At 41.9% G+C, this 24,942-nt stretch overlaps 2 protein-coding genes across 3 annotated transcripts; both read left to right on the top strand.

Annotated features, from left to right (window-relative positions):
* The first annotated feature begins 505 nt into the window (after positions 1-505).
* On the top strand, positions 506-24,162 carry LOC110779423 (uncharacterized). Its single transcript, XM_056839916.1, has 2 exons — positions 506-1,590; positions 23,881-24,162. The coding sequence occupies exons 1-2, from the start codon at positions 549-551 to the stop codon at positions 23,967-23,969; spliced, it is 1,131 nt and encodes a 376-aa protein (XP_056695894.1). The 5' UTR covers positions 506-548; the 3' UTR covers positions 23,970-24,162.
* LOC130470234 (uncharacterized) lies at positions 1,966-6,949 on the top strand. 2 transcript variants are annotated; one of them, XM_056839914.1, is made up of 6 exons: positions 1,966-3,631; positions 3,724-3,977; positions 4,070-4,153; positions 4,229-4,312; positions 4,391-5,089; positions 5,171-6,949. In XM_056839914.1, exons 1-6 carry the CDS (start codon positions 2,584-2,586, stop codon positions 5,969-5,971), a joined length of 2,970 nt encoding a protein of 989 aa, XP_056695892.1. In that variant the 5' UTR covers positions 1,966-2,583; the 3' UTR covers positions 5,972-6,949. The 2 variants fall into 2 exon arrangements, with proteins under 2 accessions (XP_056695892.1, XP_056695893.1); XM_056839915.1 differs by lacking the exon at positions 4,070-4,153 and having other exon boundaries at positions 1,969-3,631.
* Positions 24,163-24,942: the final 780 nt, after the last annotated feature.

Raw genomic sequence — 24,942 nt, 5'->3', positions numbered from 1 at the left:
CTTGAATTGACTTATTAATTTAATATGTGTTAGTTGATAGTGGTGTATTTTTTTAATATAGTTAGTGGAATTAAAATGTGTGAAGAGTGGGGAATGGTAAGTGAGGGGTGTGAATTTTTAAATAATTTTTTGTAGGAAGTGAGGGTGTAGGTGGGGTAGTAGGTAAGTGTAAGAAATAATATAATATTGGTATAAATTTCCATTTATAGAAGCGGTGCAAGTATTAAGGGACGACCCGAAAAGAAAAGCGGTGCGAGTATTAAGAGACGAAGGGAGTATTTTTTCTTATTTATCAATACGAAATGTTGTTATGGAATAGAAAATTCAAACTTGATAATAAAATAATATTGTAAAACTCTTGAATTTTTATTATGGAATAGAAGATTCAAACTTGATAATAAAATAACATTATGAAATAGTACTCGTATTATTACCCTTTTGAATTTTAGACACCCCAAGTAAAAAAAAAAATATCCGTTTTGATGAGTGGTGACACTATCTCTTAAGTCAAACTTTTCACTTATTTTCATTACACACCCAAACAAGCAATGAATCATCTCTCAACCCCCACTTGTTTCCTTACCCTCTCCGTTCTCCTCCTCACCTTCCTCCACCTCCTCATCCCTTCCTCCTCAGAGTGCCGCTCACAATGCGGCACAATCCCGATCCACTACCCCTTTAGCATCGATGACGGTTGCGGAGCCCCACAGTTTCGCAACATGTTCACATGTAACACCTCATCCCTTGCTCTCTTCTTCATCACTCCAAATGGCAACTATAAAGTCCAGTCCATAGATTACAAGACTCAAACCCTTACGGTCTACGACCCTGACATGTCCACGTGTACGGTCTTACAACCTCACCATGACCTTCGACTCTCCGACATTCAGTATGCCATTATCCCCCCTTCTTCTGACACTGTCTTCGCTCTCCTTAACTGCTCCGTCGACTCCCCAATACTACACCGTTTTAGCTCCCTTTGCTTTGAGTTTGCTGGTCATAAGTGTCAGGAGCTCTACTCTTCATGTAACTCCTTCCGCATTTTCACCACCGGCGGGTTGGCTAACCCCGGTATGACTAATAGTACCGGTCCTGACGGATACTTTTACGGTGGGGGTAATAATTTTAACAATAACAATAACAATAATACTGGCTTTGGTGGCGGTGTTACTAGTGGTGGCTTTGGTGGCGGTGTTACTAGTGGTGGTGGTGGGGGTAATAATATGGGGCCAGGGGTAGGGACAGGAATGGAGACACCACTTGGGAGTAGTAATAATAATATGGGGTCGGGGGCACCAATTGGGGGTAACGAGATGCCCCCGCCCCCATGTTGTTTCACGGGGTATAGTACGGTAAAGGTAATGAGTATGGATATACTAGACTGTACACATTTTACGAGTTTTTATGATGTAGATAAATTAAGAGGAGTAACGCCAATGGATTGGTCGTATGGGTTGAAGTTTAGCTACAGCGTGCCGGATATGGGGTGTCAGAGATGTACTAAATCAGGTGGGAGTTGTGGCTTTGATGTTCAAACTGAAGCATTGCTCTGCCTTTGTCCTGATTCAAACAACTCTACTAGACAATGTGGTATGTTTACTTTTTTTAATTAGTCCTAAATTTTGTTTTCTCCTGCAATTAACCTTATATTATCACGTAAATAATAGTGTAAATTAATTAGAAATGAAATGATAGATTATAGACAATTTTTGCTAGTGTTCCGGTGTTGTAAAGATGGAAACAATGGGCTTCGAATGAAGGCCATTTTGTATGTGTTGAAGATCTTGCTTGTTTGAATGAGTGGAGTCCGAATTCACCTGCACAAGAGCAAAGTCACTGGCCTCGGGGGTGTTTCCGAGGAAAGCCCCTCCGATGCCTAAGTAAGAATGATGCTCGGATCCTAGAGAGAAGTTCTCTAGAAGAGTAGTCTTAAGGCGATAAATTGGACGTACCTTGAGGTGTGAGCCTTGGCGGCCTATTTATAGTGTTTGCATAATAAATGCCCATAGGTCACTTATTGTTATTGGGCCTTGGGCCTTAATGGATGGATGAATAGCCATTGGTAGGTTTGATGTTGTTGTTTAGAGCCATTGGGCTTTGGACTTAGTGGCCCAATTGAGAATCAATTGGGAGCCCAAACAACATGCCCCCCAGACCCGGTCCATTTAGAATTAAATGGGTGGGTTTCCAGCTGTCAGAAGTCCGAAAGTTCCCTCTCTTTTTTGAAAAGGGATGATTTGCATTGATGACAAGTGTTGGGAATTGTACTGTGTCATGGAGATCGTGGGTTTGAGGAAGTTGATGCGCCCTTTCTCTTTTCTATAAATACTGGGTGCCTTGCTCCTTTTAAACTTTTTACTCCTTATTTCAAACCCATTCTCTCTCTAAATTCCGGCGATCGCAGTGCAATTTGCTTCTTCAGATCTACGAAATTCGGCCAACTTTAGACTTCGGGAACTTGTGTTGTTCGCTTTATCGGCGAATTCCGCTTCGGAAAAAGGTAATTTGTTTCTGAGTTCTCCTTTTTTTCTTCGTTCTTCCTTCTACCCCTCAATCTAAACCCTAGATCGAGATTTCGCGACCATGGCAAAGAATAGGGGCAAAAACAAGTTCGTTGTTGGCTCCTCTAGTGAGAGAGAGAACGTGCCTTCGGGGAGGTTACCGAAATCTTCGAGGGGTCGACCTTCGGAGAGGCCGTTGGAGAAGAGTTCGATTGGTTGGGATGCTTCCGAAGATGAACGTGCAACCTCTGGTGAGAGAGCTGGTTTTTCGGGTGTTCGTCGTCGTTACTCCGAGTTTCCAGTTCATTGGTCGGAAGCTGATCCGAAGGGCAAGTATGCCTCAATTTTGCATGAGACCACGCAGATCGACGGTCCGTTGGAGAAATCGGTCAGCGGTGACTGGTTGGTGGAAGCGAAGTTAGGGAATTATCATCGGAAGGCCGAGGAGCTATACGGAATTCAGCATGCCTTGGGGTACTGGTGCGAGCTTCCTGAACAAGAGCGTCCTCGGGTGACTCATCCACCGAGGGGGTTCATTTCCGTGTATACTCACCATTTGGAGAATGGTCTCCGCTTTCCTTTGGATCCGTTCGTATCCGAGGTTTTGGTGTCGTACAACATTAGTTTGGCCCAGCTCACACCCAAATCTATGAGGCACATAATCGGATTTAGATGGGTGTGTGACTTCGTCAATTTCCCTTGCTCTGTCGCTATTTTTCGGGATCTTCACGATCTGGTTCTCAACCATGCTTCCAAGGGTGATGGGTATGGTTGGTGGACCATTGTCAACAAGAAGTCCCGAAAGAGGGGGGATCCGAACTACATCACGGCGTACCCCTACCTTAGCTCTGACCACAATTGGAAGACGGAGTGGTTGCTCGTCCGTGTGCCGACGGATCCGAAGCATCCCAACTTTTATCGTCCTCCGAAGTGGTTCGTGGCTCCTGATCCTGATATGAGGGGTGTGGCGGCTCCAGATCGGAACCATCGCCACTATGTGGACCTCCTCCAGTGGTTCTTGGCTCAAGAGGATAACCACCGACTGCCGTCTAGCTGGCTCCCGAATCTCAATTACATTCTGAGGGAGGACATTCTTGCTGTTGCCGGTCTCAGCAGGATTTTTGACAGGGGTAGGTGTCTTTCGGCTGAGACCGTTTTTTCAGTGAGTTTGTCCTCTTTCCTGTTTCGTTTTGCTGACATGTTTTGTGCTTTGTTTTTGCAGAGTACGGCTTTAGCTGCATTGATCCTAAGAAGTTGGGCATTTCTTTGGATTTGAAGACTATTCACGACCCGGCTCCCGAGTACAAGTTCGGAAAAGATAACCCTCGTAATCCTCGTCTGAAGGATTACGTGTTGTCTCCTTTGGGGGTTGCTCGGATATCCGAAGTTCGAGCTGATCCGTGGGATTCCGCCTCTTCTGTTGAAGCTGTTCCTGTGAAGGTTGTGCTTCCTGAGTTGAAGACGACTTCGGATCCGGTGAGTGTTCATTTATAGGCTCGATTTTCTGTTTATCTTTTTCTTTTCGGTTGGCCGTCGGCTAACGTCTTGGTCCTGGACCATCTTTTTAGGGTCCTGGGACTGACGCTGTGCCGCGTGCCGTTCCTTCGGTTTCATCTCCGGCTCGGATAGATATCTCTTTATCTAGGAACCGGGTATTTCCCGCTTTTTTCTCTATTTCTTCCTTTTTCTTCTTTTACATTCGTTGACCCTTGGTCTCCCCTTTTTAGGATCAACGCAAAAGGAAGGGTAGCACTCTTTTGAGGCCTTCCACGCATCCGAAGAAAGCGAAGGCTTCTCAGCCCTCGGAGAAGGTATTTGTTCTGACTTGGAGTTTTTGTAGTTCGTTTCTCCCCTTTTCGGAAACTAATCTTTGAATGCTTGCTATGCAGGAAGCAGTTTCGGAAGTCATGCCTCCTCCTAAGAATCTTCTTCACTTCATGCCCTTGCCAGGGCAGAAGTTAAAGAGTGTGGTGGTTGCTGAACCGCCGGCCGTGGATCAGCCGCTGATCGAGGAAGATATCATCCCTTCTCCCCTTAAACCATCTGCTGCTTTGGGGATCGAAATCCAGGATATCACCGAGGTGATGGAGGCGATTGAAGCCGATTTTGTTCCTGGTTCGGATGTCCCTGAGGTAGCTGGGGAGAAGAAGGAGTCTGCTGATCTTCCCTTCGAGAGGGAGAAGAGTCCAGACAAGGAGATGATAGATCTCTCGGGCCCCGAAGCTGCGGTCCCCGAGGTTCAGAAGGAGGTTCCCTCTGCTGGAGAGGAGGAGCAGCCCGAGCAAGGTTTGACGAGGAAGAGGCGCCACTCAACTTTGGGTTCTACTTCTACCTCGGCCCTGGATAGGCTGATCCATGCTGATCCCTGTTCGGATGTTCCGCTAAAACGGATCCCCGAAGAAGTAAGGGAGGCGATGGCTCGATATGCCAGGGCTCCGATTTTGGGAGAGGACCCTTTGGCTCACGTGGGATCCTTGGTGGGCCCCGAGGCTGCTCGGGAGAATCTGCTTCGTGCTAACCCGCAGTGGAGGGTTCCTGGGGCCGAAGAGAGGAATCCGGCAATGATGGCCCAGTACTATCTGAACGAGGTAATTTGCTAGATTTTTCTCTTTGAGTTGTGTTTTTGTTTTATGTTTTTCCTATTTTGCTCATCTTTCTCTCGTTCCCAGGCTGTTTTCTGGTCTTCGTTCGCTTCCGAGTGTAGCTCGGTTGAGGAGAAACAACTGAGGAAATATCGTGAGGCTTATGCTCGTGATATTCCCATTTTGGACCAGAAGGCTGGGCAACTCCTCTCCGAGCTTACGGAACTCAAGCAGCTGTACCTTCACTATAGTCGCGAGGCTAGAGAGTCTGCTGAGAAGATCGGGACCGAGGTTGGCCAGCTCATCTTCCGAGTTGAAGAGGATGCTGAGAAGATCGCTTCCTTTGCTGAGGAGAAGAAGGATATGGCCGCTAAGTTCGCTAGCGAACTTGAGGAAAAAGATAGACTCTTCCAGGAGATGAAGTCTAAATTTGAAGCGGCCGACAAGGAGCGTAAAGAGGCGGAGTTAAGGCTCCACCATTTTGTCCAGCATCGGGAGCTGATCCAGCAGCAAGCTGATAAGGTGCCTGTCCTTCGGCTGAAGCTTCGGGAAAAAGATGACTATATTCGGAAGCTGGAGCAGGAGCGAGTCAACCTCTACACTGCTGATCAGTGTAGAGAGCAGTACTGGAACGGCATCCTGGGTGCTCGGCGCATGTTTGCGAAGCACATGCCTCACTTCCCTTGGAACGAGAAAGTTCCTCTATGGATGCAGGCCGAGGACCACTTGGTGGAATGCCAAGCTGATCGAGATGAAGCTGAAGCTGAACGCCAAGCTGCTCTTGCAGAGGCTCGGGCCCAGAAGGCAACTTCCGAAGGTGATACCACTGCTGGGGGTTCTTCGAAGGATGCTCCCCTAGGGGCCGCTTCTGAGACTCCCAAGAGTTAGGGATTCGGGCAGTCGTCTTCTTCAGAGTCGGTCGGTTCCAGTTGAGGACTTCCGAATATGTGCTTGCTTTTCCCCCTTTTGCCTCGGCGCTGCGTTGTACTCATTTCTTTTTGCTTTCTTTAGTACTTCGGTAGGCCGGTATTGTCTGTTGATGGCTGCCGATTTTAACTTGTTTCATTTTGTTTTCAATTTTTGAGGTTTTCGATGTGTTTGTACTTCCCCCAAATATTGAATAAAAAATGAATGTTTGTTACTTGGCTGCTTCTTTTCAACTTGTTCTTTCGCAATTTTTAGGTCTTTAAATCCGTAGATTTCTCGAGCTCCTCTTTCTGTAGACTTGCTAAAAACCTTTTGATCTTGCGAGCTCTTTAAATCCGTAGATCTGCTAAGAGACTCTTTAGTTTTGTGAGTTCTTCAAATCCGTAGATCTGCTAAGAGACTCTTTGACTTTGTGAGTTCTTCAAATCCGTAGATCTGCTAAGAGACTCTTTAGTTTTGCGAGTTCTTCAAATCCGTAGATCTGCTAAGAGACTCTTTAGTTTTGCGAGTTCTTCAAATCCGTAGATCTGCTAAGAGACTCTTTAGTTTCCAGACTCTTCAAATCCGTCGATCTGCTCAGAGGTTTGGATTGTTCTTCCGATCTCTTGTGGTTCGGAAACCTGGGCAAGAGATCGCTAGTCTGCCTCTTTAGTTATGCCTTCGGCGATCCGTGGATCTGAGCCGGAGTTTTATAACTTGATTCGAGCGACTGTTTGTTGCGAACAAATTTTATTAGGGTACCGCGAATCCGAGGATTCTGGACGGTTCCCTGAAGTGTATGATTTGGTCATTTCTTGCATTTTATCAAGGAATGGGCAAAGTCAACCTGTTTTTGGTCTCGGATTGATCAGATCCGAGGCTGCATATATATATAAAGGGACAATAAATGTAGAGATAAGTTTAATGAAACACATGGTGCCAATGGCTTTCCTCTTCTCATTAAACTACTTACCTGGTTTACAGACAGAGATCATACAAAATATTTCTTGAGAATATCGGTATTCCAATGGTTCTTCAGAATTGTTCCATCTAACTGTTTCAGCATATACGTGCCTGGCCTTTTTTCGGAATGGATGATGTATGGTCCTTCCCAAGTGGCTGAGAGTTTGCCATGGATCCGTCCTTTCTGAACCGAGGCGGCGTTTCTGAGTACTAGATCACCGACTTTTAGGGGTCTGGCGTTGACTCTTCGGTTGTAATGCTTGTTGACCCTCTGCAAATAGGCTGCGTTGAGTGTCCTTGCATCGTTCCGAGCTTCATCCAGTAGATCGAGAGCTTCGGATAGAAGCTGGTTGTTGCTTTCTCCTTGGAGCCCATCATACCTGTTGTATGCCTGGATCCTCAGGCTTTCTGTTCCGATTTCCACAGGAATTACAGCTTCGGATCCGTATACAAGGTGGAACGGTGTTTGTCCGGTAGCTTCTTTTTCAGTGGTCCGAAGGGACCATAGCGTTCCGGGTAGCTCTTCTAACCATTTGTTTTTGTCATCCTCGACTCTTTTCTTGAGTGCGTTGAGGATGAGTTTGTTAGCGGCTTCGGCTTGCCCGTTGCTTTGTGGGTGACAGACTGCCGAGTATGCTAGGTGTATGCCGAACTGTTTGCACCACTTTTGCAACGGGGTGTTGTCGAACTGTTTCCCGTGGTCGAAGACCATCAGTCTTGGTATGCCGAACCTTGTGATGATGTTCTGCCATATGAACTTGCGGACCTGAGGTTCGGTGATGGAGGAGACAGCTTCGGCTTCGATCCATTTGCTAAAATAGTCGACTCCTACAATCAACCACTTCTTCTGGTTCGTCGCTGAGGGGAAGGGACCAATGATGTCTAACCCCCACTGTGCGAATGGTAAGGGATACAGTGTTGATTGTAGGGCTTGAGCTGGTTGATGGATGGCTGGTGCGAACTTTTGGCATTTCTCGCATTTCCTTGCCATCTGCTTTGCCTCGGAAACCATAGTGGGCCACCAGTACCCAGCCCGAAGGGCTTTATGTGCTAATGTCCTACCTCCAATGTGGTTTCCGCATATCCCGAGGTGGATTTCCCTTAGGATGTAGTCAGCGTCTGTTGGACCCACACATTTTAGCAGCGGAGCAGAGAATGATTTCCTCATGAGCTCTCCTTCGGCGCTGATGATGAACCATCTGTTGAATCTTTTCAGTTTTCTCGCTTGCAGCTTATCTTCAGGAAGTTCTCCCCTTTCTTTGTATGCAACTACTGCGTCCATCCAGCTCGGTTCGGTGCGTAAGCTGCATACTGTGGTGGGTAGCAAGTCGATGCTTCTCTCCTGGTGAACTTCCACGTGGACCGACCTGTTTAGGTCGATGAGTGTCGAGCTTGCGAGTTTTGACAGTGCGTCTGCTTGCGCGTTCTGTCCTCGGGGAATGAGGATGACTTCAAAGGATCTTAACTTTGACGTTAAGGTTTTAATCTTTGCTAAATAGGCTGTCATGCTGGGCCATTTGGCCTCATACTCTCCTCGGATCTGGTTGGCTACAAGCTGGGAATCAGTTTTGAGGCGAACATGTTCGGCCTCTAGGGATAAACAAAGCTCTATCCCTGCGATTGCGGCCTCGTATTCGGCCTCGTTGTTGGTTGCTTTGAAGCCGAACTTCAATGCATACTCTATGCTTTTCCCCGTCGGGGGGATTAGTACAACTCCTGCCCCTGAGCCGTTTACTGTGGAAGATCCGTCAGTGAAGACCTCCCAAGTGCTTTTCGTATCATCCAACATTTCCTGGTATGAGCACTCGGCCAAGAAGTCTGCCAATGCTTGTGCTTTGATTGCTGTCCTCGGCTGATATTTGATGCCGAACTCTGATAGTTCGAAGGCCCAGGCAGCCAATCTTCCTGACCTCTCTATTTTGTCGAGTACTTTTTCGAGCGGTTGGTCAGTTAGCACTGTGATCTGGTGGGAGTCGAAGTATGGCCTCAGTTTTCGTGCAGCTACCACTACTGCATATGCGACTTTCTCGATGAGTGGGTACCGGGTTTCGGCTCCTGTAAGTGTTCGGCTGGTGAAGTAGATTGGCTGTTGCTTCTTTTCTTCTTCCCGAAGAAGCACTGCGCTGACGGTTCCAGGGCTAACTGCGACATATAGGTACAGGGTTTCCCCCTCCTTTGGTCTGGCCAGTGTCGGCAGTTGAGCTAGGTGGGCTCTGAGTTGCTGAAAAGCTTCTTTTTGCTCCTGTTCCCATATCAGTTCGGGATCCACTTTCCTCGGGACCCCCTTTTTCTTGACTGGTTCTGCTTCTCCTCCGGGGAGGTTCTTTGGTTTCAGTGCCTTGAAGAAGGGGGCTCCCTTGTCCGAGGCTTTTGATATGAACCTTGTTAGTGCGGCTAACCTGCCGGTTAGCCTCTGCACATCTCTCTTGGTCTTCGGCTCGGGTAAATCCAATGCCGCTTGGACTTTGTCTGGGTTCGCATCAATTCCTCTTTCGCTCACCATGAATCCGAGGAATTTCCCTGACTTCACCCCGAAGACGCATTTTTTTGGGTTCAGCTTCATGCTGTATTTCCTCAGATTTCCGAAGGTCTCTGCCAAGTCTTTGACATGGTCTTCCTCCTTGATGCTTTTTACGATGGAGTCATCCACGTAGACCTCCACGTTCCTCCCTTTCTGGTCGGCGAAGACGTGGTCAACTAACCTCTGGTAGGTGGCTCCGGCATTTTTTAAGCCGAAAGGCATCATTTTGTAGTTGAACACTCCTGCGCTTGTGATGAACGCTGTCTTTGCCCTGTCATCGGGGTGCATGAATACTTGGTGGTAGCCTGAAAAGGCATCCATGAAGCTGAGCAGTGCATGGCCGCTGGTGGAGTCAACCAGTTGATCTATCCTTGGCAGGGGATAGCAGTCTTTGGGGCAGGCTCGGTTCAGATCTGTGAAATCTACGCACATTCGCCATGAGCCGTTCGCTTTCTTGACCATCACCACGTTGGCCAGCCACTTCGGATACATGCATGGTTCGATGAATCCGGCCTCTTGCAACTTTTTAACCTCCTCGGCGATGGCTTTGTTTTTCTCCGAGGAGTAATTTCTCTTTTTTTGCTTGATTGGCCGAGCTTCAGCGTTGACATCCAGCTTGTGACAAATCAGCTTCGGATTTATCCCTGGCATATCTGCTGCTGACCATGCGAAGATGTCTTTGTGATCCCTGAGTAGTCGGATCAAATCGATTCGGAGCCCCGAGCTTAGGCCCTTGCCTATTCGGACGCTCCTGTCTGAATTATCTTCGAGGAAGATATCCTCCATTTCTTGATCTGGTTCGGGAGATAGGGTTTCGGGGCGAGCATCAACTTCTGCGGGAGACAAGCTGCTCGTGCTTGCTCTTCTTCTTTTTGCCTCGCTTTCTTCTCCCTTAGCTCCTTTTTCTTCCTCGGGGCCGTCCTCTAGTTTGGGCTTTCGGACAGCAGTGTGGCAGGTTCTTCTCGCCACTTCTTGATCACCCCTGATTCGTTCGGCGAATCCTGCATCCGAGACGTATATCATCAGCTGGTGGTATGTGGAGGGGACTGCTTGCATCTTGTGAATCATGGTTCTCCCCATGATTACGTTGTATACGGAGTCGCAGTCCATCACCAAAAATTCGTCCCGAAGGGTTTTTGCTGCCTGGCCTTCGCCCACTGTGACTGGCAGGGTGATCTTTCCTCGAGGGATAGCTGCGGATCCGTTGAATCCGATCAGAGGATAACTGACTTTCGTCAGTGCTTCCTCTGGCTCTTCGAGGATCAGCTGCTCGAAGCAGTTTCTGAAGATGATATTGACGGCACTTCCTCCGTCGACTAATACTCGATGTACGTTGTGGTTATTGAGGTCCATGGAGATGACCAGAGGATCATCATGCTTGTACTGGACTCCGAAGCAATCATCAGCAGTGAAGGTCATGTTCGGGGGGTGTGGCTGGTTGTCTCCCACCGCGCTGAAGTTGACCCGATGGGAGAGGGCTCTTAGGTGTTTTTTGCTGGCCTGGCCAGACTTCTGTCCCCCGAACACCACTAGGATGTCATTTTTCTTGTGCCCTGTTGCTTCGTAGACCCTTTTCTGGGGTTGCTCGTGTTGTTTGCCGCTTGCGGCCTTTTCTTTTTCCTCCCTTCGGTCTAACAAGTACTGTTTCAGGTAGCCTCGGCGAACGAGGTCCTCAATGTTGTCTTTCAGCGAGTTGCATTCTTCGGTATGGTGACCGAAGTCATCATGGAACTCGCACCATTTGTTCTTGTTTCTCCGAGCTGGGTTGGACTTGAGCTTCCCAGGTAGTTTCCACTTTTCGTCATTTCTGTTGAGGCTGAATATCTCCTTTCGGGGCAGAGCTAGTGGAGTGTAGTTGGTGTACTTGGGTTGAAGTTCACCCCTTCTCCCGTCTTTCTTCGGGCTCATCTCTCTAGCTCCTACTTTCTCTTTCCCCTTCCTTGAGCTACCCTCGGGCTTGCTCTGGGTATTCTTTGTGTCTCTCGGATCCGACGATCCTTTCAGTCTTGCAGCGGCCTTGTTGAACTCCTCGGTTCTGATGAACGCGTCAGCCATTTGGAGCACGTCAGCTATTCTGGAGGGGTTCTTCATTGAGAGTTCGTCACGGAACTTCCCTTCCTGGAGCGCGTGCTTCAAGGCGAAGATGGCCACGTCTGGCTGCAAGTTTGGTATGTTTGTTGATTCCTTCATGAATCTGGCCATGAATTCTCTCAGACTTTCGTCTCTTTCTTGTTGGATTGAGGTCAGTTCTGCTGTGGTTCGCTCGGGGCGATTGTTGCTCACGAACTGTGTGCAGAATCTCTTTTTCAGCTTTTTCCAGCTCTTGATCGATCCCTTCGGCAGCGATCTAAACCACTCTCCCGCCACTCCGGTTAGCGTGGTTGGGAAGTATTTACACCAGCATGCTTCGGAGTAGGGACTCAAGAACATTTGCTGCTCGTAGGAGATGACATGATCCCTCGGATCTGTGATTCCGCTGTAGGTTAGGTGAGTTGGCAGTCTTACCTTCGGTATTTCTTCCATAATCAGCTCGTCCGAGAAAGGGGATGACGTAGGAGTCATGATTCTTTTCCCGAGTCTAGCCCTGATGCCTTCGTTTGCCGAGGTTCTATGATTAGAACGTTCGGGCGTACGATGGGGGCTAGGGGTTCGATCATGCCTCCTGTCTCTTCTTCTTTCTCGGCTACTGACCTCGGGTCGTTCGCCAGATCTGCTCGACTCACCTACCCCGAGTCTCGTGTGGATCGAAGGTCTTAACCTTGAGTGGACCGAGGGCCTCAACCTGCTGAGCACCGAGCTTCGGATCCGAGTGTTACGAGTAGTTGATTCGCTTTGGAGAGCTGTTGGAGTAGGCGATGGTCTCGCAAACCAATCTGGTTGCTGTTGTGCCCTTTTTTGGGTGTCCCACGTGCTTTCCGTCCACCTCGACGTCAAGTGTGTTCCTGTCAAGGGAAGGAGTTCTCGTTCGGGTCTGGACACTTCCGCACTGGGTGGCTCGTTCAGCCTTCGCCTGGTCCTCCTCTCTTCTCTGCGGTCGTTTGCCAGTCCTTGCTGCTTCTCATTGAAGAGGAAGTTTTGCATGATGGTCATGGCCGCAGTGAGCTCTTCCCTAGTTGGAATCGGAGGTCCTGCATTTGTGGCGGTCGTAGCTCTGCTTGGCTGTGACCTCGCCATCGATTGAGGGTCCCCCTCTTGGTCAGATTCTGAATCTGACCGCACCATCATATCGTCGTCATTGTTAACAACATCATTCACCATTTTCGCGGAAAGAGGTGGTTGATGTCTTCCAAAGGCTTTGAAGTGTTCTTCCCCACAGACGGCGCCAAATTGTTCCGGTGTTGTAAAGATGGAAACAATGGGCTTCGAATGAAGGCCCTTTTGTATGTGTTGAAGATCTTGCTTGTTTGAATGAGTGGAGTCCGAATTCACCTGCACAAGAGCAAAGTCACTGGCCTCGGGGGTGTTTCCGAGGAAAGCCCCTCCGATGCCTAAGTAAGAATGATGCTCGGATCCTAGAGAGAAGTTCTCTAGAAGAGTAGTCTTAAGGCGATAAATTGGACGTACCTTGAGGTGTGAGCCTTGGCGGCCTATTTATAGTGTTTGCATAATAAATGCCCATATGTCACTTATTGTTATTGGGCCTTGGGCCTTAATGGATGGCTGAATAGCCATTGGTAGGTTTGATGTTGTTGTTTAGAGCCATTGGGCTTTGGACTTAGTGGCCCAATTGAGAATCAATTGGGAGCCCAAACAGCTAGTGAGTAGTGAACTTTGTCCTACACGGTAAGTGTACCGGATTTTGATGATTGATGACTTTACTTTATGACTTATGAGAGACAGGGTTGCTAATTTGAAGTTTAGGGTTAACATCTTTGTTGTTTGGGCCTTTATTTATCCTCATTTACGTGTCTTTAACCCTAAGTCGATTTATGGGCTTAATATACGAGCCTCCCTATCCAATGTGGCACTGGGACTGGGAGTGAACTGGTTCACCCTTATATTTTGACAAACTTGACTCTTTTTCTTTTTTTTTGTCCTTTTCAAATGAAATAGTTCGAGGTGTAACGGGTCGGATGCATCCGTATCAGATAAGGTAAGTCGCAGGCTGGGAGCCTGGGATTGACTGACCTAGGAACCACACTGTTAACTGTTAAGGGTAGGGTGGGCGGGGTTGTCAGCTTGGTTAGGAAAGGTCAGCTCAACGAGTGTGTATAAGTGGGTTGGGTGTGTTAGGGTGGACCGTCTAGATGTAGGGTTTTTAAAATTATATTTGTGAAATGGGTTGGACGGATGAAGTAGGGCAGGTTATGTTATTGTGAGTTGGATTTCCAGATATAGCGTTTTTGACATTTAAAATAGAAACATGTATTGTAATGTTTGGAAGCAACTAAACATTTTAGATGATTTCTGGTGTATCCTACATCAAAGGAGATTTTTATACACATTGATGGTATAAGGTGAAATGGTGTAGATGTGATGGACTTTTAAAAGTGTTTTTTTAAAAAAAATTATTCTCAAAAGTTAATGTTGTTATGAAACGAAGAAAACAAGAGTTTGCTATACTGATATAAGCAAAACGAAGAGAACAAGAGTTTGCTATACTGATATAATGCTTCTTTTGTTTTCTCCGGCGCTCCAACTATCCAAGCATTACATGTATTTATAGTAGCAAGTTTTACTGTACTACTTTTCCTTAAGTCAAAAATAAACCAAGTATAGACTTATAGGTTTAGAAAAACTCATCCATACATTTAATGTTCTTGTCTTCACCCTCCTAGTTTCAATAGAAGTAGGTGGACATTCACCGTTTAATTTGTTCACAACACTCCCCCTTGAATGTCCATTATTAACTGGGTACCAGTGGTCTTGTTTGAAACCTTGCTAGGTAAAATGCAGTGGGATAAAAATCATACCTAGGGGAAAAGAGTACAACTTTTGCGATTATATGCTTTAGCATATTGCCTCATTAAAAACCTTGTCAGGAAAAACCCAGTGGGATAAAAACCTGATCGAAGGGAAAAAGAGTGTAGTGCATATAATACTCCCACTCAATTTAATATAGCTCACGAAGACGACGCATTCCAATTTTGTGTACCAACTGCTCAAACCTCTTTGAAGGAAGAGATTTGGTAAACAAATCAACAAGATTAATTGCCACACGATTGAATCTGTTGAACGTTTATTGTTCCTTATTTCTAGAGATCGTGTGAAGAACAACTTTGGAGATATGTGTTTTGTGCGATCACCCTTGATGTACCCTTCAGTTACTTGTGCTATGCATGCAATATTGTCTTCGTAGATGAAGGTAGGATTTTCTGTTACTGAATTCATTCCACATCCTTCTTGGATATTACTGATCATTGACCTGAGCCATACACATTCTCGTCCAGCTTCATAAAGAGCAATCAATTCCGCATGGTTTGATGATGTAGCGGTCAATGTTTGTTTCGTTGATTTACAGGATATTGCAGTACCTCCATAAGTGAACAAATATCCAGTTTTTGACTTGGTCTTCTGTGGATCCGATAAGTATCCAGCGTCTGCATATCCAATGAGAGTAGCATCTTTTCTTGCCTGATAGAGTATACCAAGATCTGGTTTTCCTCGTAGATAACAGAATAAATTCCTTATTTCATTCCAATGTCTCTTTGTTGGCGAATTGCTATACCTGGCTAACAAGTTCATAGGAAAAGCAATATCGAGTCTAGTATTGTAAGCTAAATACAATAAAGTGCCAATTGCACTTAGATATGGTACTTCAGGACCAAGAATTTCTTCATTTTCATCTCGAGGTCTGAATGGTTCATCTTTCATATTCAAAGATTGAACGATCATAGGGGAATTCATTGGATGTGATTTGTCCATGTAAAAACGTTTTAGGACCCTTTCTGTTTAATTTGATTGATGGACAAAAATTCCGTCTTTCAAGTGCTCAATTTGTAGTCCAAGACAAAATTTGTTTTTTCCAAGATCTTTCATCTCAAATTCTTTCATCAAGTATTTTGCAGTTTGTTCAAGTTCTCGTGGAGTTTCAATGATATTTTAATCATCCACATATACTGCAATGATAGCGAATCCTGACTGAGATCGTTTAATGAAAACACAGGGACTGATTTGGTTGTTTTTAAATCCTTCTTTCACAAGGTATTCACTAAGACGATTATACCACATTCTTCCAGATTGTTTTCGCCCATAAAGTGACCTTTTCATCTTTATGGAAAGCATTTCTTTAGGTTTGTGGTTTTCTGGTAATTTTAGTCCTTCAGGGACTTTCATATAAATGTCTGCGTCAAGTGACCCATATAAATATACGGTCACAACGTCCATTAATCGCATTTGCAGTTCTTTCGAAACTGTCAAGCTTACCAGAAATCTTAGTGTAGTAGAATCAACTACTGGAGAATATGTCTCCTCATAATCAATCCCTGGTATTTGAGAGAAACTTTGGGTAACTAGCCTTACCTTGTATCTTGTAACCTTATTGTTCTCATTCCCTTTTCTCACAAATACCCATTTGTGTCCGACAGGTTTTACACCCTTTGGTGTCGTGGATATTTTCCCAAAAACTTCTCGTTTTTCAAGGGATTTCAATTCTGCCTGAATTGCCTCTTTCCATTTTGGCCAATCATATATGCGATGACATTCATCCACTGTTGTTGGTTCAGGGCCAGCATTATCATATATCAATTCAATTGCAATGGAGTAAGCAAATATTTGATCCACGATAACGTTTTTCCGATTATAATGTTTCTTGGTTGAAACATAGTTCATTGAAATTTTTATCGTTATCGACTTCTTTAAGATTTTCTTCCTCCTCTTTAGTAGGATCATCTTTATCAATATTTTCCTCTTCATTTAGTCTTTCATGACCTTCTTTTGGAGGATCAATATTGATTTCATTTGTTACTCCATTAGACCTCTTTACTTTTCTTGGCTTAGAATCTTTTGAACCAAATGGCCTTCCACGTTTTCGCCGTGCCATAGACTCATTTTCAATGGCCTTATTATCAGTGGGAATTTCAATGCGTGCAGGTGCATTCTCTGCTGGTATATGTGACTTTGTCACCTTATTTGTATCCGTGAATGCATCAGGCAATTGATTTCCAACATTTTGTGAATGAACAATTTTCGTGACTTCCTGTTCACGTGAATTTGTTTGTGGATCAAATATTGACAGCTGTGTTGCGTTCCATATGATTTCAATCTCATTTTTCCGTGAGTCCACTCTCTCTCCCCCAAGGCTGGGAATACTGACTCATTAAAATGACAGTCTGCAAACCTTGCTTTAAATAAATCACCAGTCATTGGCTCAAGGTATCTAATTATGGAGGGGGACTCATACCCAATATAAATTCTCAGCCTTCTTTGTAGACCCATTTTTGTGCGTTGGGGTGGAGCAATGGGAACATACACGACACTGTTGTGAACAAATTAAACGGTGAATGTTCACCTACTTCTATTGAAACTAGGAAATTGAAGACAAGAACATTAAATGTATGGATGAGTTTTTCTAAACCTATAAGTCTATACTTGGTTTATTTTTGACTTAGGTAAAAGTAGTACAGTAAAACTTACTACTATAAATACATGTAATGCTTGGATAGTTGGAGAACCGGAGAAAACAAAAGAAGCATTATATCAGTATAGAAAACTCTTGTTCTCTTAGTTTTGCTTATATCAGTATAGCAAACTCTTGTTCTCTTCGTTTCACAATACGTTATCAGCACCAACTTTTCCCTCAGGTATATTTTTACCTGTTACTCAAAATTTGAAAAAAGTGGTATATATTCTTAACAAAATGTTTTTGAGGAGTATGCTCTATAGTTGCCCATATTTGGATCCCCTATATCAGAAACTCTAAACGCCCGATTTAAACATAAAAGAGAGTTAACATTGCTACCAATCTTATGATCAACTTGGTAAAAGGAGAAAATGCTTGTATACATTTATGACACTTGATTGTTTTTCTTCTTCTTATTCATGCATAAGTTGTATATATGCACTCTTACGTACTACTTGCATGCATAGTAATATTAGCCATATATATATATATATATATATATATATATATATATATATATATATATATATATATATATATATATATATATATATATATATATATATATATATATATACACTAATCTCCTGCATGCATGTAGCATATAGCTAGACTAGACTTAAAATAAAATTATTTTTGTAAAAACTATGTAGCCTTTATTTTCAGCTACATCTTTATTTTTGTTTCTCGAACCCACGATCTCTTAAACAGACTAGGGTTCTCGAACCATTACGGCTTGCATCCCGGGGGATATCTTTTTACAACTTAAATTCTATATATTCATTTTTTTTTTTCAAATCCACATTGACATTTTTTTTGTAGTAAGTAATAAAATTATTAACCGCTTTAGACTATTATATACAAGTTTACAGTAACAAATTGTATAATACAATCATGATTTATCCCCTATAAAAGGGGGATTACCCGTCCCATTTTCACCACACAACATCTTATCTCCTTCATACTTTTATCCAAAACCACACAAATTTTCCTCCTCCATTTTTTCCGATCAAACATGTTTTCGGCTGACGACCCCAATCCTCCACATGTATTCACCTTCGAGGAAGATTTAAGAAAATTAAAACAATATTTTTTTTAATGATGGTTTTAGTAGTCTTTCTTATGGAAATAATGATTTTCATAGTTTTCAACAAATAAAGATTTCCATTATTTTGTCTATTTCCGGCAAGTAGGAACAAAATGCATAATGTTTGTAGTACTTCAATTTTCCATTTTTGATGTATTAATTGCATTTTGTTGCACTTTAATTTTTCTTAACCATATATGTCATATTATGTTTACTTTTTTTTTTTCCGCTTTAATTAACGTTATTATCATGACTTATTTGATAACTAATGTGCGGTTCATAATAATAAACTAAGGGGGAGAAGAAAACATAACATTTTAATGATAGTTAATTATTATGAATATGATTAATTAATTTATAATGTTGATTACTAAGTTTAATGTATTGTAGTTAAAATGGGAGATTTGATGAAAAGGCTAATTGAATGTGCTAGACTTGTCTGGGCACAATTTTCTGGAATGGACTGTTGATGTACAAATTAATTTAAAATCCCAAGGACTGGACCATACCATAAAAGATATAATGGATCCAGGCACTTCAGAAATCAAAACTGCCATCGAGTAGGAAAAGGCCATAGCCACAGTCCTTATAAGGCATCATACATGACAGCCTGAAAACTGAATATCTATTGGTGGAAAATCCCAAAGAGTTGTGGGATAGCCTTAAAGAAAGATATGGACACCATAAAAGGGTGCTCCTACCAAAGGCTCAATTTGACTGGACCAATCTGAGGTTCCAGAATTTTAAATCTGTAAGTGAATATAACTCCACACTATTCAAAATTGTATCATTACTGAAATATTGTGATCAAGCAGTCACAGAATATCAAATGATAGAGAAAACCCTCTGCACATTTCATGCGACCAATATTGTATTGCAACAGCAATACCGAGATAGGGGCTTTAAGAAATACTCTAAGCTGATTCTACTGGTTGCCGAATAAACGATCTTCTGTTGAAAACCATAATATTAGACCAACTGGGTCTATGACATTCAATAAATCAAATACCTTTGAAATCTTAAACCCACATGAGGCAAATGTTTCTCATAGAGGTGGGCGTGGAGGATATAACCACCGCGGTAGAGGACGCGGAAACCACCGCGGGCGTGGCCGTGGTCGTGGAAGGGGTTATCTCGCCCCTAGAAACAATAACCACAAAGGGCATCAACAAGGAAATCAAAAGCAGACCCCCTCAAAAGAAAAAGACACATGCTTTAGATGTGGCATGACTGGCCATTGGGGAAAAACATGACGTACTGCCAAACATTTGGTAGATTTGTACCAAGCCTCCATAAAAGGCAAAGGAAAAGTTGCAGAGGCAAACTATGTAAATGTGGAAAATACCTCAGGGCCAAGCTTTGATATGTCTGATTTTTTTGTGGATAACCCTGACAATGGCAATGATTTGATATTCGGGGATAATAGTAACATATAGATACCCCCATCTAAAATCATGTCATGTATTGTTCTTATGTGTTTTTCTTATGTAGTTTCCGATTACCTTGTCATGAGTTTTTAATCAATAAACTTTTTATTATCATCATTTCTCTAAACTAATTGCACATTTATTGATGAAGATATGAATCTACATGAAGTTGGTTCCCAATATCAATGCCTTCTGGATAGTGCAACAACGCATACTATCTTAAAAGATAGAAAGTATTTTTCAAAACTGACAAAGTTCCAAGCAAATGTCAATAATATTTTCGGGACAGCAAAGCTAATAGAAGGATCTGGAAGAGCTTGCGTTGTGCTCACAAATGGAACAAAGTTGATTATTAATGACGCTTTATATTCGAGGAAATCTAGAAGAAATCTCTTAAGTTTTAAAGATGTGCTTCAAAACGGTTATCATTTAGAAACAATGACAGTGGATCAAAAAGAATATTTATGCCTCACGGCAGAAAATGTGGCAAGAAACATATTTATGAGAAATTTCTAGCATATTTTCAAGGCTATATCGTATAGATATAAGGCCAATTAAAATAAATATGATATCTAACAAGAAGTTAGATGACAAGAATTTGCTCACATTATGGCATGACCGTTTGGGTCATCCTGGAACAGGAATGATGCACAAGATTATAGCAAATTCAATCGGGCATTCAATAAGGAATGTTAAAATACCCCCATCAAATGAATTGACATGCTCTGCATACTCGCTTGGAAAATTGATTATAAGGCCATCCAAAAACAAAATTGCCACTGAATCTCCATCATTTTCAGAAAGAATTCGGGGAGATATTTGCGGACCAATTAATACTGCAAGTGGACCATTTCGATATTTTATGGTTTTGATCGATGCTTCAACACGATGGTCACATGTGAGTCTCTTGTCAAGTAGAAATGTTGCATTTGCAATTCTACTTGCTCAGATTATCAAATTAAGAACACAATACCCAAACCATACAATAAAGAAAATAAGGCTCGACAATGCTGGGGAATTTACATCCCAAACTTTTAATGATTATTGCATGTCGATTGGAACTGTTGTTGAACATCCAGTGGCTCATGTGCATACACAAAATGGTCTCGCTGAGTCACCGATCACAATTGATTGCAAGACCATTGATTGCAAGACCATTGTTAATGTCAATACCATTTTACATCCCAGAAATGGTATTGACATTTGTTTGAAACTTTGTCAGTTATAAAAAATACTTTATATCTTTTAAGATAGTATGCGTTGTTGCACTATCCAGAAGGCATTGATATTGGGAACCAACTTCAGGTAGATTCATATCTTCATAAATAAATATGCAATTAGTTTAGAGAAATGATGATAATAAAAAGTTTATTGATTAAAAAATCATGACAAGGTAATCGAAGGGTACATAAGAAAAATACATAAGAACAATACATGCATGATTTTAGATAGGGGTATCTATATATTACTATCCCCGAATATCAAATCATTGCCATTGTTAGGGTTATCCACGAAGAAATCAGACACATCATAGCTTGGCCCTGAGGTATTTTCCTCATTTACATAGTTTGCCTCTGCAACGTTTCCTTTGCCTTTTATCGAGGCCTGGTACAAATCTACCAATGTTTGGCAGTACGGCATATTTTCCCCCAATGGCCAGTCATGCCACATCTAAAGCATGTGCCTTTTTCTTTTGAGGGGGTCTGCTTTTGATTTCCTTGTTGATGCACTTTGTGGTTATTGTTTCTACCACGACCACGACCACCCCCGCGGTGGTTTCCGCGTCCTCTACCGCGGTGGTTATATCCTCCACGTCCACCTCTATGAGCAACATTGCCTCAGGCGGGTTTGATCTTTCAACGAAATTTAATTTATTGAATGCCATAGACCCAGTTGGTCTAATATTATGGTTTTTCAACAGAAGATCATTGTTCTGTTCGGCAACCAGTAGTATAGAAATCAGCTCAGTATTTCTTAAAGCCCCTATCTCGGTATTGCTGTTGCAATACAATATTGTTCGCATGAAATGTGGAGAGGGTTTTCTCTATCATTTGATCTTCTGTAACTGTTTGATCACAATATTTCAGTAATGATACAATTTTGAATAGTGTGGAGTTATATTCACTGACAGATTTAAAATCCTGGAACCTCATATTGGTCCAGTCAAATTGAGCCTTTGGTAGGAGCACCCTTTTATGGTGTCCATATCTTTCTTTAAGGCTATCCCACAACTCTTTGGGATTTTCCACCAACAAATATTCAGTTTTCAGGCTTTCATGTAAATGATGCCTTATAAGGACTGTGGCTTTGGCCTTTTCATGCTCGGTGGCAGTTTTGATTTCTGTAGTACCTGGAACCATTATATCTTTTATGGTATGGTCCAGCCTTGGGCTTTTAAATTCATCTGTGCATTAACAGTCCATTCCAGAAAATTGTGCACAGACAAGTCTAGCACATTGAATTGTCTTTTCATCAAATCTCTCATTTTAACTACAATCAAATAATCATTAAACTTAGTAATCAACATTATAATTAATTAATCATATTCATAATAATTAACTATCATTAAAATGTTATGTCTTCTCCCCCTTAGTTTATTATTATGAAATGCACATTAGTAATCAAATAAGTCATGATAATAACGTTAATTAAAGCGAAAAATTTAAAAAAAGTAAAAAGAATATGACATATATGGTTAAGAAAAATTAAAGTGCAACAAAATGCAATTAATACATCAAAAATGGAAAATTGAAGTACTACAAACATTATGCATTTTGTTCCTACTCGCCGGAAATAGACAAAAAATTGGAGATCTTCATTTGTTGAAAATTATGAAAATCATTAATGTCATAAGAAGGAATACTAAAACCATCATTAAAACAAAATATTGTTTTAATTTTCTTAAATCTTCCTCGAAGGTGAAGACATGTGGAGGATTGGGGTCGCCGGCCGGAAACATGTTTGATCGGAAAAAATGGAGGAAAATTTGTGTGGTTTTGGATAAAAGTAAGAAGGAGATAAGATTTTGTGCGGTGAAAATGGGACGGGTAATCCCCCTTTTATAGGGGATAAATCATGATTATATTATAAAATTTGTTACAGTAAACTGGTATATAATAGTCTAAAGCGGTTAATAATTTTATTACTTATTACAAAAAAAAATGTTAGTGTGGATTTGAAAAAAAATGGATATATAGAATAAAAGTTGTAAAAAGACATCCCCGGGATGCAAGCCGTAATGGGGAACCCTAGTCTGTTTAAGAGATCATGGGTTCGGGAAACAAAAATAAAGATGTAGCTGAAAATAAAGGGTACATCGTTTTTACAAAAATAATTTTATTTTATGTCTAATCTAGCTATATGCATATAGGCATGCAAGAGAATAGTATGTATATATATATTTTTGTATATATATATATGTAATGATAATGCATGGCTAATATTACTATGCATGCAAGTTGTACGTAAGAGTGCATATATACAACTTATGCATGAATAAGAAGAAAAAAACAATCAAGTGTCATAAATGTAGTATACAAGCCTTTTCTCCTTTTACCCAGTTGATCATAAGATTGGTAGCAATGTGAACTCTCCTTTATGTTTAAAATGGGCATTTAGTGTTTCTGATATAGAGGATCCCAAATATGGGCAACTATAGAGCATACTCCTCAAAAACATTTTTTTAAGAATATATACCACTTTTTCCAAATTTTGAGTGGCAGGTAAAAATATACCTGAGGGAAAAATTGCTGCTGATAACGTGTTATGAAACGAAGAGAACAAGAGTTTTCTATACTAATATAAGCAAAACGAAAAGAAAAAGAGTTTGCTATACTGATATAAAGATTCTTTTGTTTTCTCCTGTGCTCCAACTATCCAAGCATTACATGTATTTATAGTAGCAAGTTTTACTGTACGACTTTTACCTAAGTCGAAAATAAACCAAGTATAGACTTATAGGTTTAGAAAAACTCATCCATATATTTAATATTCTTGTCTTCAACTTCCTAGTTTCAATAGAAGTAGGTGGACATTTACCGTTTAATTTGTTCACAACAAATGTTATATTTTTTAATTACTTTAATTTTATTTTTATGGCGAACGCTTAATTAACGTTGAAGTTGACAAAAATGTGTAACTATAAATGTTGTTGAGATAATTATATACGTTGTATCAATTAATGGTGGCCACGCTGGGAGAAACACAATGAAGATGCTACTTCGAATGCACTTTCTAATGAAATATCAATTTTCATTTATTATTATAATCTAAAAGTGGAAGATGCAATACAATATGTTCCTAATAATTAGTTTTCTTTCTTGCTGTGTGTAGGAAATGATATAGACGCTGGTAGACGTTGGACTCCATCAATCATGCTTCAAGCGTTTATTACGTGCTTAGGAGTTCTCCTCCTCTGTTGATACTCATGATCAAACTTAGTCATTTTGCTATTATCCAGTTGTATAGACAGAGTATTTCTAGGTTCCACTGTAAGGAATTTCATTCTTAGTTTAGGGAAAAATCTACTTTTGTCCGAACAAGCATATTAGTATATTACTTTGGGTTGTTAAGGAAAAGTATGGTCTCTTTTTAAGTAGGCCGGTTTCAAATCTAGTTTAGAGTAAGCCCATACAAGAAATATACCCTTGCTGTTCTTTATTTGTATTCCTTTTGGATCATATAATCCGTCGACATATGGCAAATCAACCCAATTGTGCGAATAACCTTAAAATCTAAATTTACACTTATACGTAAAAGTCTATAAATCATGTACTTGCTTCTTTCAATGCAGTTAAAAATACGGAGAAGATAGGAGAGAGAAAGAGAGGAACGAGAAAAGAGGAAACAATCTTTCTGTTATTATCATATTAATTAATTAACCATTACATCAGTCCTTTTATATGCAAGGAATAATTACACTAAATACAAAAGTTAACAAACTAATTGTTACTCTTGGAAGTAGGTTCACTATCTGCAACAACCCCCCTCAAGCTAGGCATTAAGGAACTCTTGCAAAGCTTGGACAAAAGAAGATTGAATTGAGGTGAAGGCAAAATCTTTGTGAATATATCAGCTAGCTGATTAGCAGTAGGTAAATAAGTCAGTTCAATGAGACCTTCCATAACTTTCTCCCTGTTAAAATGGAAATCTAAGTCTATGTGCTTGGTTCGTTCATGAAAAACCGAGTTCCTTGCAATATGTAACGCAGACTGGTTATCACGGTGTAAAGTAACAAGCCTCAAGTCTTGAACACCAATTTCCTAGAGTAACCTTATTTACCATCCAAGGAACCTCAGCAGCTGCACCTTCCATGCCTCTATACTCGGACTCGGAAGAAGATCTGGACACAATGGTTTGTTTCTTTCTTTTCCAACTAATAGGGGAGTTCCCCAA

This window comes from Spinacia oleracea, chromosome 3 (assembly GCF_020520425.1).
Source record: "Spinacia oleracea cultivar Varoflay chromosome 3, BTI_SOV_V1, whole genome shotgun sequence".
Classification (NCBI taxonomy): Eukaryota; Viridiplantae; Streptophyta; class Magnoliopsida; order Caryophyllales; family Amaranthaceae; genus Spinacia; species Spinacia oleracea.
Note: the sequence above shows the minus strand (reverse complement) of the source record. Positions and strands in the feature narration are given on the sequence as shown.

Coding starts and splice junctions, on each gene's coding strand:
- LOC110779423 (XM_056839916.1), top strand. CDS start 549: ATGAATCATCTCTCAACCCCCACTTGTTTCCTTACCCTCTCCGTTCTC. Junction 1,591..23,880: donor CAACTCTACTAGACAATGTG/GTATGTTTACTT, acceptor TGCTGTGTGTAG/GAAATGATATAGACGCTGGT.
- LOC130470234 (XM_056839914.1), top strand. CDS start 2,584: ATGGCAAAGAATAGGGGCAAAAACAAGTTCGTTGTTGGCTCCTCTAGT. Junction 3,632..3,723: donor CAGCAGGATTTTTGACAGGG/GTAGGTGTCTTT, acceptor TTGTTTTTGCAG/AGTACGGCTTTAGCTGCATT. Junction 3,978..4,069: donor TGAAGACGACTTCGGATCCG/GTGAGTGTTCAT, acceptor CCATCTTTTTAG/GGTCCTGGGACTGACGCTGT.